General features: G+C 44.7%; 1 protein-coding gene across 1 annotated transcript in view; it reads left to right on the plus strand.

The window, feature by feature from the left end:
• The window catches only part of LOC144114693 (nose resistant to fluoxetine protein 6-like), a 37,682-nt gene extending 25,118 nt beyond the window's left edge, over positions 1 to 12,564 (plus strand). Inside the window, exons 8-15 of the mRNA XM_077648586.1 lie at positions 78 to 164; positions 2,987 to 3,152; positions 4,710 to 4,792; positions 5,961 to 6,083; positions 9,038 to 9,158; positions 9,990 to 10,179; positions 11,743 to 11,885; positions 12,310 to 12,564. Coding sequence (XP_077504712.1) covers positions 78 to 164; positions 2,987 to 3,152; positions 4,710 to 4,792; positions 5,961 to 6,083; positions 9,038 to 9,158; positions 9,990 to 10,179; positions 11,743 to 11,885; positions 12,310 to 12,564 — 1,168 coding nt within the window. The remainder of the gene's footprint in view (positions 1 to 77; positions 165 to 2,986; positions 3,153 to 4,709; positions 4,793 to 5,960; positions 6,084 to 9,037; positions 9,159 to 9,989; positions 10,180 to 11,742; positions 11,886 to 12,309) is intronic.
• Positions 12,565 to 14,461: the final 1,897 nt, after the last annotated feature.

Raw genomic sequence — 14,461 nt, forward strand, 5'->3', positions numbered from 1 at the left:
AAACAGAGAGCAAAATTTTTTATTTTATTTTTTTATTTTTCACTTCGGAACCTTTATGCAATTTCTCTCGCTTTCAGTGGCTTCCTCCTCGCACATAATATTGAGCCAAAGCCACATAACAGACTTCTGATGGCACTTTATGCCATTGTGCGGCGCCATATTAGGTAAGTAAAGCCGGCAGCTTTTGTTTGAAGTTTAGTCCTTTGAAATATATTCAGACCTGCCCAGTGTGATGGCTCAGTGGCTTTGGCGTTCAGCTGCTGATCCTAAGGTGACGGCATCGAATCCCGGCCGCGGCGACCACGTTTCGGCGCAGCCGAAATGCCAAAAACTCCCTTGTGTTGTGCGATGTCTTCGCATGTCGAAGAACCCTGATGGTCCAGATTAATCCTGAGCACTCCACTAAGGCGTTTCTGAAAGCACATGCGTCCCTTCGAGACATTACACCCCACATACCAATACGCTTTTGTTTACGTTTAAAAGCAAGTTCAGAATTGTTTATTTTGTAAAGAACAGTAATGATTGCGGACCAATACCTAGTTTCCAGAACCACAACTTGAGGAAAACGCGCAAATACAATGAATTACAGTAGAATACAATACAGCACAATACAATTTTATTCTGCTAGAGGTACACGTACTATCTGAGCCGAAAGCAGTGTCGACGAGACACTAGACGGAGCACATTGTCATTCGGTGCAGTTTCGCAATTGTTGGCACCATAGGTCGGTGTGCATAACTATGACTGACAGTGTCGCGTTCTCCATAAACGCTGAGGAAGAATCGAAGTAAGCGGAAAACAGTCTGAAAGACACCACTAAGGTCAATGAACTAGGAGGCCTGCACCCTACAAAACCGTAAACACTGGCGAGTGTGATATAAGCAGCGGCAAAGAAAAAAGTGGAATACGGAGGCTCGATACAGCGCAGACTCAAAAACACCGGAACACAGACACGATAATAGCATACATAAAAGAAAGGAAAAGGTGCAGGAAGTACAAAGGCAAAGCACAACACAAAAACCACCAGAAACGATGAGGGGAGCAGCTAACGTCAATGCGATCATACAAGGAACCTTTAACGACATGGTAAAGGCAGAATTGTGAATACAGGAGTGCCGAACTATTATACTAGCGTTCTTTTTTTTACTTCAAAAGGCAAGTAAGACACGCCGCAAGTGGTAAGCAACGCGGGTATTTGATCGCACAATTAGCAGCACATACAACAATCATAAAGATTAAAGCAAGTATAGAAAATACGACACAGTGAGTGTAATATCTAGAACAGCTGTAGCGGTCGTAATGCAGAGTAAACGGAAGGTCATGCAGTCAGGTGAAAGACGAACCCTTCTTAGCATAGACTGACCGGCATAGACAGCGCACAGGGTGCCGCGGTAGAGAGAAATGTTAGCATACAGGAATTACGCAACACAAAGCATCAGGATATAGCGAAGCACTTCCAACAAAACGCACTAGGCAGGCGCTTTAGAAATACCAAGGACCCGATACGGTCATATTGCACCAGATTCTTATTTTGCGCATGCACACTGTCATGTCACATAACAACAACATAATAAAAAAACAAACAAACAGCAACGGCTGCAAACATCGCGCAAATTTGTAACTTCGCGAAATAATATAAGGTAAACCATTCCTTGCCTTGAGATAATACTTAAAGAAAGTTGCAAGGACGTGAAAATAGGCGAGGTAGTAAAGTTGCAAAGACGAGAAGAATTAAGAATTAACCTTCGTCGCTGAGAAGCCATGAATTATTTCTTAACTTGGCTTCCTCGACAGAATCCAGTCCCAGGATATTAGTAGGTTGTTGAAAATCTGATATGGAATTCTCGACATATTTTGCTGCATATCGTACATATCCCAGAAAGTACGCAGAGCGGCACTTTCCTCAGGAGTACCTTAAGTTTTGTATCAGGTTTCTTGAAGGCAGGGACAAAGAAGTTTCCCGTTAGAACCACGAATACAAATAGGTCTTGAAGAGGGCGACCTCTGGCGGTTGCCATCTTTGCACTGTTGCCTGCTTTCTCCAAGCTGGTTTGATGTATTATTTGTACGGACAAGCAGTGGAGAATTTTGCCCGCACGATGGATTCTGAATTGCCATGTCATACCTAAGCACACGTTCTACTTGATATCCGTAAGAACCGATGCACGTAGCACCACCTCACCGCACACTCACGAGACAGGAAGCTGTCCTGTATCGGCAACTACAGACATATACCCTGAAAACCGACATGGTCGTCACCCTACCGACACAGGGCCAACGTGCAGCTTTTGCTCAGGCCCCCGGCACGCTACCACGTAGTGTGGGAATGTGCCAGCGGCCCCAAGTGCTCATCCGCAACTCATCAAGGACCTCGTGGGATCACTGGCTTTCCCTTCCCTTGCGCGGCCACCAGCTTCTGCTGGTCATCCGTGCGAGAGGAAATTACAGCCAGCGCTAGTCATTGGCACTAAGAGGCCCACCCACGACGGCATAAATTTTTTTTCTTTTCATTCTTTTTAATTTAAATAAAGCTCTGTCTCTGTCTGTCTCCTTCTTTTCCTTTGAGCTCTAAATACCATTGGCCGGAACTTAATCTTATGAAGATATGAACGATAAAATAGTACGACGAACAGATGTGGCTTTAAGCAGTTACCGGTGGTTTTTTTTGCCGCATGCACTCAGGGTACAAATGCTTTCTTTTATCTTTTTCTCTTTTTCCGCGTTTTTTTTATTCGTTGCATGAGCCGAGCCTGTCCAGGACTAAGTTCGTGCACGAGGCACATTTTACGCATAAACTGGCCACCTGGTAGCTATCGATGTGAATAACTAAGAATAAGTGATTATTGGTAGCAGGACTACTGAGAAATGGGGGCGACTGCAAGCAAGCATTCTAGTACAAATTAAGATCATTTAGAGAAAAACTGGAGAACAAGCCCGCAGTACTTTGGTAGCACTTAAATGCAGAACTTTGACCATTCCTTTTCAGAACTACTGCGCCTGTTTTCTTTGCCATGATGAGCTGCTTACTAGTGCCGCTCGTTGTATCCGGTCCTAATCTAAAGGCATTGATGGAGAAATTTTACTACGAATTTCGGAATCAGTGGGGCCACATTCTACTACAGATACGAAACTTGTACTGCGAAACGGAAGTAGTGAGTATGAAGTTTCATTCGCTTATTCCTACTTTAAATTCTATTTGCCGTACCGTTTATTTATGTCGACAAAGAAGGGGGCGATTTCATCTGAATACGAGCAGATGAAATCCGTATGGAAGTTTCAAGACGTAAGCAAATTTTCACATGATGCAATCAAGTCCGGATATATCGTACCGGTATATTTAGAATTATTGGCTATATCGACCGCACTGATGATTCTCTATAAAATCCTATGTAAAAGTACAAGAAAGTAAGGCTGTATATCTAACTATAATTTCTCCGCCCGGTCTATTTAACGAACTGCGCGCCGCGCCCTTGCCAATGGTGCTTCTCCTAACTGCGCACCTTCAGTCGCTTCCTGCGCGCGGAGACAGATCGGCTGTGGGGCCTTGGACACCTGTTGACAGCGCTAGCGCTGGGAAATCGCGCACGAGGTGCACGTGGGGTGTGCTTATGGGTGACCTTCGATCTCTTGGGCTCATTTTCCACGCCCCATAACTGTCATGTGCTGAAACCAACCTGACTCACTGAAGCCTTGCGGGGGCCATCGGTGGCATCATTCACTGCCGAAGACGTTGCGGAAGCATACTCTACTCTAATAGTAACGAGCGATTATTAAGCAGCGTCTGCAGCGGCTTCGAAGCGAAAGCTGGTTACACCTAGCAAAGCCTTGCGAGCGGTGCGCTGCCAGGACGCTGGCGAGCGACACATCACTGCAACGAGCGCATTTCTAGCGTGGATGCATATATTCTTGCTTATAGGCTAGATATAAGCTTGTCTACTGCCATTTTTTATACATCGAATTATTAATATATCGAACTATTTTTCTTCAAGTTCGATATATCCGGGTTCGACTGTGCGCGAACAGTGCGAACCTGTAGAGGCGGCACGAAAGCCTCATACCGGCGTCCGCTGGAAACAGGGTCGGGTCGCTCACCCTGGCTTCCCCATCGCTGCGCATGGGCTTTTGCGACCGTGATGATGCGCGCTGACTATTCCTGCTGCTAGAGCAATAAAAAAGGAATTAAACTGTTCGATGGCACACACGTGTCCGACGTTGCAGCTATGAGGGCCTACTTATTCGGTGGACGCACGATATGCTTGCAGCGGTCTAATTTCACAAAGCGCGGCTTCGACGTGAACCTGACCATGAAATAGTGCATCGCCTTTTTTGTTATTTGAAAATTGTGCCTTCGTCCACGCGTTACGGCAGGAGGAAGATCAGAGAGGAGCAATTACCTTTCGTGGACTATGAATGATGCCTGCCTAACAGGTTTTGAAATTTACAGCGTATGTCTTATCAACATCTTGGTGACGCACCACTTCGGTTTCGCGCGAATCATTTCTGACAGACTACAAAGGAGCGTAACCATGTCTACTTTCCGGTAGTTGATAATTCGCCACGTAGTGTGCCTGTGTGTAGAAGGCGGGCTTGGGAGTGGGGCCTCTCAGAACGGGGACGAGATGCGGCACTAGTGTTGCTATCACAACTTAGCCTCACTGCACAGCGGAAAGTTTCGGATTCTTTTCTAACGCACTGTTTTACTTTTGCAGGGAATGTTTGGTCATCTGTGGTTCATCTCAGCGGATTTTCAACTATTCCTAGTGGCCTTGCCCACTATCCTAATACTAAAAAGGTACGTCGAAGAACTAATACCTCTGTCAAGCATGCTAATTACGAGCGATTACTGAGAGTGCCTCTCGATATAAGTGCTCTCTGACAAAGCCACACAGCGTCAGTGGAGTGTTATTCGCGAACGAGCGTATTCTTGTTGTAGGGCGTTCACTGAACAGACTTCGCTGTCCGAGAGCGTATCCTTACAGGCAGCGATTTCAAGTGTACAAAATGTATCTCATAAAGAAAGCACACACAAGTTTACCTGGCCTGTAACAGAATATAGACAAGACCGAAAGGAGGAGGGCTCCCCGCTCCACAAAAGTTCCGCGGGTACCTGGCTTGTAACAGTCTTTCTATAAAAACAATTCCGTTGTTACTGCAACAATCAAAACGATACAAAAAGAAACGAGATCACATGCAGCTCCTGTGCACGCCGCCATGTTGTTGTCACAATTCTGGACAAGATAGAAACCCCTTCCGACTAGTCTTGATTTGCAGTGCACTAATATAAAAACATTTACTTTTTTCTGTTAAACATGATTTAGGTTTTTTTTTCTGTTAACGGCTCAATCGATTTTCAGAAGTTTACGCTTTCTCGTCTACTTTTCCTAATATCTCGCCCCTTATCTGGCGCCATTTTTGTCCCTACGAGTGACGCTTTGCTTCCCCATGTAGCACCGCGCAGCCCCAATTGTAATTGAGGTGCCTGAGCGCACTCAAATTAAACGAAGTTAACTTGGGCTCTTGAAAGGAGTACAAAATAAGATAAATGCTTTTCTTGTGAGTGTAAAAACTTCCAGTGTTTCTCGCACAAATACCAAGCAAACTAGCAATTTGATGCCACGGTTCTATATGCCACGAAATTCGAAGCAGGCATTGAAGGTTTCGTTTTTCAGGCTAACGGCCTTTTCTTTATAAATAAATTAATGCCCTCGGGACAAGTGGATGTCGTAGACAAAGTCGACAGTGACCTATTACGCATGTCAGACGCAGTGCAGCTTTTATCAGCCTATTCTGTTATCATGTAGTCTCTTGTTGCATGTTGGGGAAACATGCGATCAAGAAAGCAAGCTAAAAGCAGGTTACTTATACAAAGATAAGTTTAGTTTGCTTAATATTAAAGAAAACGACGCTTCTAGCGAAAAAGAGGAACAGAAACGGCTAACGTTCTTTCCGTGCTTTTACAGACACTACTGGCCCTTGATAGCTGTCTTCATCAGCTTCAGCCTGCTATGCTGCTCGGTGACAGCATGGCAGGTCTTCAACACGCCTCAGCCTCCTTTCATGACACCTGTTGTGGCAGACATTGGGTAAACTTTGCACGAATCACACAACGGATACAAACGTTCTTTCCGTCTCGAGCTAGAGTTCAAGCGGGTTCTTTCTTGTTTATGGGGGTTTATCCCAAAGCGACCCAGGCTATGAGAGACGCCATAGTGAAGGGCTCCGGAAATTTCGACCACCTGGAGTTCTTTAATGTGCACTGACATCGCACAGTACACGGGCCTCTATAATTTCGCCCCCATCGAAATTCGACCACCGCGGCCGGGATCGAACCCGCGTTTTCGGCCCAGCAGCCGAGCACCATAACCACTCGGGCACCGCGGCGGCTGGAGGTCTAGTGCACACATATATCAGGAAATCCGTGATCTCAAGCAATAACGAATTCTGGAATGCTCAGTCGACGTAATCTCGGTATGAATTATGAGAATTTGCCCTAAAGTAAATCTGCCATTGCAAGAAAGATGTTAAATCAAGCGTTGAGCAATACTAGGCACTTCTTTAGCAGCGTGGTACACCCGGGATTGCCGCCTGCTTTACCTTGCGCACTTTGTTTGTTTGGTGTTTATTTCCTTCAAAAGAAAAGGGAAGTCAAGGCAACAAGCGGTAAGAATGACCGTGCCTTTTATCTCTGTTACAGACAGCAGTGCACACCTCTAGTACGTATACAGCGCAAAACAAGCCTAAAGGAAACACATCATGCAATATCTATACAAATCTATACAAGTCTATACAAATCCACACAGAACCTGCAAATAAAGCATCAACACATATTTACTTGTTGTTTGCACAAAGAAATAGAGCAATACATATGCATAAATAACAAATTTTATGATAAAAACATCTTATATAGAGACAAGATCCCAAATTCATAAAAAAACACCTATGGCGACAAAAATCAATGAAATTCTGCAGTACTTTCCAACAAATATTTTTATATTGGTTTTAAATACATTTACTGGTGTCCAGAGTTCCCCATCTCGTGAAGTTTGGTTGAGACAAAAGGTACCTGAAAAGTTTATTTCTGTTACCCGTAGTTAGTCCTAGTGATACAGGTACAATTTTTGTTCGTGTTCTTACATCGTTTATTAGACGGAATTTTATTTCGCGATCACAACGGCATTATTTCGCCGCACTGGTGGGAAAAGCTGACAGTGAAGACTGACAGGCCTTTGGAAAGTGACGTTCATACAGTGGCTTTACCGGGAAACGACAAGAGATTTGTGTGAACTTTTTTTTCATGGAAGCATCGGTTAGGATATTGGATCACAGGGTGGTTATTCTCATTGCCAGAACAACGCTCGTCTCAGATATTAGATCGAGGAAGCAAAAATACGCTCCAATTTAGTGCCAGGTTCGCCTGGCATGCCAGCCTCTTTCGTAAAATACTGGGTGTGCGGACAAAATAGGCTGTTTCACTTTATCAAACTTCTGAATCTGCAGTCATTAAAGCAGCAACATTAACTTCGCCATAGCAAGCGGCTTCGTTAAGAAACAGCTGTGCTCTCATTGATTCAAAAGGAAACAACTCAGTGCGCTGTGCTGATCGGGCAATATGGAGAAGAGTTGCACGCTTATCACTGTGCAACGCACATAACAGATCTGAAAGGATGAGTGAACGTGAACATCACTAGCACACCTGAGCGACTTAATAATGCCTGCTAGCCTTCGGCGGAACTGTGCTACCTTGTAAACACAAGGGCGACTAGCTCCTCAGTATTTCTTTAGCAGCTGAAGCGTTCTTTTTTTTTCATCCATGTTTGATTTCTGTGCAGGGTGCATATATCCTTTTGTTAGGTGATCTAATCACATCCGGTTAGGCGTGCTTATTGTTGGCTAATCATACGAAGCTTTTCCGGTAGTTTCAAGTTTAAATTGAAAATTATTCCTTCGGGATACACAATCAACGTCTGTGAGGATTTTCTGCGACTTTTTTTTCTGCTGTACTCACGTAATGAGATTTGTTCTATCTTCTTTTGGTTTGTCTTGTTTTCAATACAACTTTGTATTGTCTACCTAAATCATGACCGCATTTAGGTTTCACTTTCGAGAATAACCGAGACATCCAAATTCTGGGCGCAATATTTAAAAATACGAGCGGGGCTGCTAAAGAATGTAAATTTCATCAAATTGTATGCTTCTTAGGAATATTAGGTATAATTCTCGCCGATACTTTGATGACTAAAAGGACACTATTGCCTGGCGTCTTGCCAAATATAATAACTTTAGTTTCATCTGGCTACTTATGGCTGTGCTCCTAGGATTAGTTGGTGATTGGCTGACGTTCTTCTGGTAGACGATCCCAATTATCAATGAAACGGTAGCTAAACGCAAGTCGATGACTGACGCACGAACGCCTTTATGAGAATGACTCTTCCTTTACATAAAAGGACCCATGGAAACAGTTTCTCTCTTCAGCATCAATCTGTAAGCTACATGCAACTTTTTTACTTTGTCATAGCAAATTAGTCTAGCCCCCTTGCCGCTGCTGCCACCTAGTGCTGTTTAGTGGATCTCTTTGTGTAACACCAGGAAGGCGGATCTTTCACGATGAAAACGCTTACAGGTATATTTGTTTGAAGGAATTTGAAACGTATCGCCATGGTCTGATGTATTCCCACTTAGTTATTCTAGATGGCTTTTGATGAAAGTGCCGCCCACTGAAGTTCAGCTTCTTTGTTTTATACGCTTCGCATCAAATACTAAAGATGACAGCTCATAACGCGAAACTTGCGTAGATAAGCTGTATCATGTCGAAACAATGTCTGGAATGTATCTGGTGCCAAAGATAATAATAGCTCATAAATTTTGTCACATCATGCGGCCAGTGTATTATGGTCTTATTTCACCATATAAATGAATTAAGGTCGCCTTCTGTTTTTGAGGCGCACCCTAGACGAAGAAAAAGAAAACAGCATCGCACATTGGTCTTGCTCTTTTGTGAACTGTTCCTTCCTCTGACGAAAATATTGTTCTTTTCTAGCATACTTCTTGATACACTAAACGATGTGTACGTCCTTCCATTTTATCATGCCATGTGCTATTTCTCCGGATGTGTCACCTACCTGCTGCTGAAAAAATACCGACAAATCAAGATATCAAAGGTAATCATCATTAATGAAAGCTTTCTGGTGTTCTGTCTTCGAGCCTCTACTGTACCATTTTCATGACAATTATGACACCAATAACATATTGGTTCGGTCCGTACAAACATGAAAAAAATGTAATACTTCTGATGTTCCCGCCAATGGAAACCAAATGCCGACACTGTAAACGTTAATGCGTATTGAAATGAATTGCTGAGCGCGGGTTTGCTCAAACGAACGCCTTTGTATCTGTTCGTCCTTTACAACATGAACAAATTATTTTTTAACCTAGCAAGAATAACTTTTCTCCCATAAATTTAATGGGTGCTTAGGAAAACTTCCATCCGATTGTTTTTTTTTTCTTTCTGCAAGGTTTTATACTTAAAAAAATAGCTGACTTACTGCTTAGAATTTCGAATTTGCAAAACACATGCTTTTACCACCATTTTTTTTTCAAACTCGTGACGTTGATGATGACATCGAGAGGATTGCGGAATCATTGGCCGTTTGATGGAAGTGGACGGGGATGTGGCCTAGCCTCAGAAATCCGCAATAAAAAATTGCTTGACGTCATCGCGGTTTTCTGTGAGAACGGCCTACGGACCTCTTTTTCTTTGTTCAACCTTTTGCATCTCATAAACATTTTTTTTAAGAAAGTACCCTTTTGGTTACTAAGATGTGATGATAGGAAAAATTGAGTTGGAAAACCGCGTCCCTCTGAGCTCGCAAGCAAGTCACTCGTAAATATTTAATGCCCACCATGCATAGCAACTGCTAGACTTGCGTACGTGCGGACAAGCTTCGGATGCACGACTGCCACAGCGTTGCTGTTTTCCTCTTCTGTCTTAGATGAAGCAGGTGGGGATGTGGTGCCTTACGTTAACCTGTGCTCTCGCAACCGTGTTCCTGAAATATGACTGGAACCGCGGTCGGGGCCCCCCTGGACAGTGGCTCAAGATTCCACTGGTGTTCATCGACAGGATCATGTGGTCCTTCTGTGTCGGATGGACAGTATTCGCTTGTTCGACTAACAGAGGGGGTAAGCGCTCTTGCATGGTTTTGACATGTTACACAGCAGCGTTAGGCGAAGGCGATATATATTTCATTCTGAATCAGTAAAATGTCTGTACTCAACAGCAAGGACACCTGATATCCTAGACAAAGAAGTGAATACCGCAAATGTGTTTTCGAACGAGTGCACATTCTTTGTAATTAATCATTCCTTGCAAGAAAGAGTAAGAAGATGAAAAAAAAATACTGCGACGTTAAGCCAATAAATGTTTGATGACAGTGCGCTGCGTTTACTGCGTATATTCGTTGAAGGAGTGCGTGTCAGACAGCAGAAGCGCTGCTACTATACCGTGCTAGCAGGATACTACAGGGAACTTGCACAAGCCAAATGCCCCTGGAATTGCTTCAATGTTCTGCGCAAAGTTGCTGGCTACAGCTGCTTGGATCACGATAAAAATACGACAAAATTCAATTTGACGTGAGGCGCACGCCCGACATATATCGCGATTCCCTATAAACCTTTTCACGACCCTCGGGAAAACCGGTTTTCTGGGCTGCACAGAGAACGCAGGGAGCTTAACCCTCGACCCTTTCTGTAGTTTTAGCGTGACCAGCAGTGTACGGGGGAGGATATGTGTTAGATGGGTGAGGTTAAAGAGTTAAAGGTAATGTTTCCGTGGACCTCTTTTTGAAAACTCTAATATGCTTGCGCTCGCGAAGCGGTGGCGTATGCCATTTGAGGTATCGTGCTTCGCTCGCTCGGTTGTGTGTTGTGTGGCTGCTGTCAGTAGGGAGCAATTCGTTGCAGGTTTCGTTTCGTAGACTGCGTGGAACAGGCGTACGCCTCCTTAGCGCCTTACCTGAGGGCGCAATGTTTATGAGCACCGCAAAGCCTCGTTTTCACCTCGGCAAAATCTTATTTGCGCCCCGGAGATGTGGACACCAGGAAGGCAGCTAAACAAGACCAACGTCGCTTTGACTGCACTCTGTTAAGAATCGCCAGAGCATCCGAGTATGCTGACATAGCGTAAACGCGGCTTTCTTTCGTCACAGCGCAAGTACATTTAGCTCCTGGAGCCGCCGATAACGTTAACTATAAGGCAAGTGTCGTTCGTGGCCACGGTCGCGCGCAGTTATACTTCGGACAGTGCCTGGACTCTCGTTCGTGAGAGGCACAGGCTTGTTTATCTTTTTTTTTTATATAGTGTACACAGCTCCTTTCTTATCCTTTCTCTCTATCGCTCCCCACTGTACTTATCCTTGCTATCCTTTCCCCGTCCGTTTCATTTCCGGCGGCCGCAGCTGCCGTGCTAAAGATATTAGATAGCAATGGCAGGGGCCGGCAACGACCTTCCCTTCCTTTTTTTTCTATTATTCTTCAATAAACCGTCATTACTAAGTCGTTCGTTAACAACTTTTCTTGACTGCCGCTATGCACTGCAGTACAGCCCCTTAGTTTCATTGCATGGCTGAACACATTGTGCATGCGATAAGCGCAAACATTCGTAGTCGGCAATATCATACAACCGCTATTCCCAGGACAGTCAATATTCTTAACCAATTTTTCGTCCCTTCTTCCGTTTCCAAACAGGGGTCGTGCGGCGTTTCCTCTCCTGGAGTGCTTTTGTGCCGCTAAGCCGTCTGTGCTTCGGAATATATATTGTCCACGTGCCATTCTTCTTCATCAAGTCCAACATAGCCAGAGAGCGGATATTTTATTCTCACTTTTCTTTGGTGAGCACCGGTGTTTGGATGTTTCAGAACCCGGCATGCTGCTCTGAAATGTGAAGTGGTCAGTTCGCGCTATTGATACAATCGTTTTGTTACACTTCTTACTTTCTTCTCCCCCACCCCTCAAATAAAATTAACGAACAAAGAAATTCAAATCGCGCAATAATCGTATACCTGAACGCAGTTTTGCTGACTCTTGGTAGGTAGAAGTCTAAGGAAGTTAGTTTTGGCCCCCAAATCCCATTCCTAAAACAGAGCAGAATGCCAACGGGTTAAACACGCTGGCTAAAATGGCTGCTTGTTTAACAAACAGTTCTTTCTCTATGCCCTGGGCAGCAAGAAGAAAAAAGCCTGCTTGTAGTCACTGTCGTAAAAAGTACTATTGCTCCAGCATCCCTGAAGTTATGTTTTGTTGCTCTTTTTCTAGGTGCTGCAAACATTTGGGGTATTCGTAGCATCGTCGCTTCTGAGTTTCGTGATGTATCTTGCCTGTGAGGCGCCTGTTGGACGCCTCGAGAAACTCCTCTTGATGCCAACCCACAATCGCGAAGAAGCTCGGCTCAGCTGCCCAGGAAGACAAATCAAAATGCTGAGACATCTTCCGTGTACTATAAGCGATGCGCAGAGCGCCAACGCGCAAGATCGAAAAGAATCCATTAAAGGCTACTCAAGTCGCTTGTGAAATAGAGCAAAGGGGCTGCATGAGGACTGCGGAGTCTTATTTTCTTTTTTTCTTCTTGGGGGGGGGGGGGGAGGCAATGTTGTGAATTTAGGCTTTTTTCCAGTCGCTCTGAAGTGTTTACATATAGCCTTTTTCAAACGTTACTGATTAGGAAAATACAGTTCTGCGAAAAGCTGCATTGTGAAAGCTAAAAAAGAACCACCAAGAAAATTCGTATTCAAACAACGCTGCCACGTGATGTGAGAAACGGGTAAGTTGTTTCGCAGACTGAAACGGCGTGCCTGGACTGAAGAACTTTGCCATATAACACAGCACGCTCATGTTTAAGGAGGTTCTTCACTATACCGCGATTCAGCTCTATATTTACAGATTTCAAGCAGATATAGTGTACGGATATCACACGAAATCTAACCGGAGAGAATCCAACGTAGCTTTTTATTTGCCATATAGATAGCCCACGCATATAATTCAACACTTTTCTCGCTTATCCTGTATGCGAGAGGATTTTCTCGTAGGTTGTGGTGTAGCGCCGTTTTTTAGCCTTTTTGGTGCTCTGAATGTGATGATTTTCAAACAAAGGTTGGAACTGTCATAACAAATACAGAAACATCGTATTTGCGAGAACGACGGCAGTAACCTTTCATCCTTGGGGAGAATGAAAAGCCTTGGAGCTCTTTTTTTACTTTGTGTGTTTGACCGTACTTTTATCTGCGTTGCGCTGATCTCACAACGCCGTAAAGCGTGCGAGGTGACGCATATACGTCTGTCCCAATTCATAACTTAATTTCTTCTTTATACGTTTTGGTTTCATCGACAAAAGAACGGCTGTGACCTGTAAGAGGCGTTAAAGTCACATGAGGCATTAAAAAAACTGCAGTAAAAAAAACTGCAGTATAATCGCTGATACATAGTTCTAATGGAATGTGCACGAAGCAAGACAATGTCGAAACCCAGGTGCCGACTCCCATGCAGCATTACACAAGCCCTCGACTCCCCACTCTTTTATATTCACTTAGTCCCTCTCCTAGTGCCCTGAACACCTTTTAACGGCGCGCCTTACTTCTTTTGGCTACGGGACTCATCGCAGGAAAGCCTGCGAATGCAGCTGCCGAAGAAGCGGCAATAGCTATAGCCATACAACACATCATCGCCAATCGAGAGGGAACATTGGATGAAGACCGAAACCAAAGCACCCAAGTTCTCTACAGGGTGTTGGAAGGACTCCCAGGCGTCTTGTCGGAAATTCGCGCCTGTCACCATCTCAGCCCAGGCGGAAAGAGTGTTATACTCTTGTTTGACAGACACCCCGCCGGCCATAGACATTGTCTGGACGCTAGGGCACACCTCCCTTCCGGGTAACGCGCAAGCACACGCTCTCGCCCGAGCAGTTACCCTCTGGAGCCTGGAAGAAGAGAATACAGTCTGACAGACCAGGAATACAACAAGGGAAGCACACCATACACTCTCATATAACCATAAGACACACAGGGAGAGCCATACCTACACCGAGATCATGCAGTATTACAAAAGAAGCAGGCTCAAATACCCAACCTCCCACAAATTCTTCACCCGAGCGGATTCCACGAGTTGGCGACAGCTCCAATTCCATACATTTCCCAGTTTACGCCACAAATACCTTTCATACGTCGCCATATACCCGGATGCGTGCCCGGACTGTAAAAATCTCGAACCCACAGCATATCACTTCCATTCGGAGTGCCCAGAGCCTCCTGGCCCACAACCGCCCCTCCCTAACGCAACCCACTCAACTGGGAAGCCGCCCTAACCAGCTCGGACCCGAAGGAACAGCTTTGACTGATCCAACCGGTGAGAGCAATCGGGGAAGCCAACGGTAGCCGAAACTGAGGGCAGCGATCAAACTAGGCGTCACGAACAC

This window comes from Amblyomma americanum, chromosome 1 (genome assembly GCF_052857255.1).
Source record: "Amblyomma americanum isolate KBUSLIRL-KWMA chromosome 1, ASM5285725v1, whole genome shotgun sequence".
Taxonomy (NCBI): Eukaryota; Metazoa; Arthropoda; class Arachnida; order Ixodida; family Ixodidae; genus Amblyomma; species Amblyomma americanum.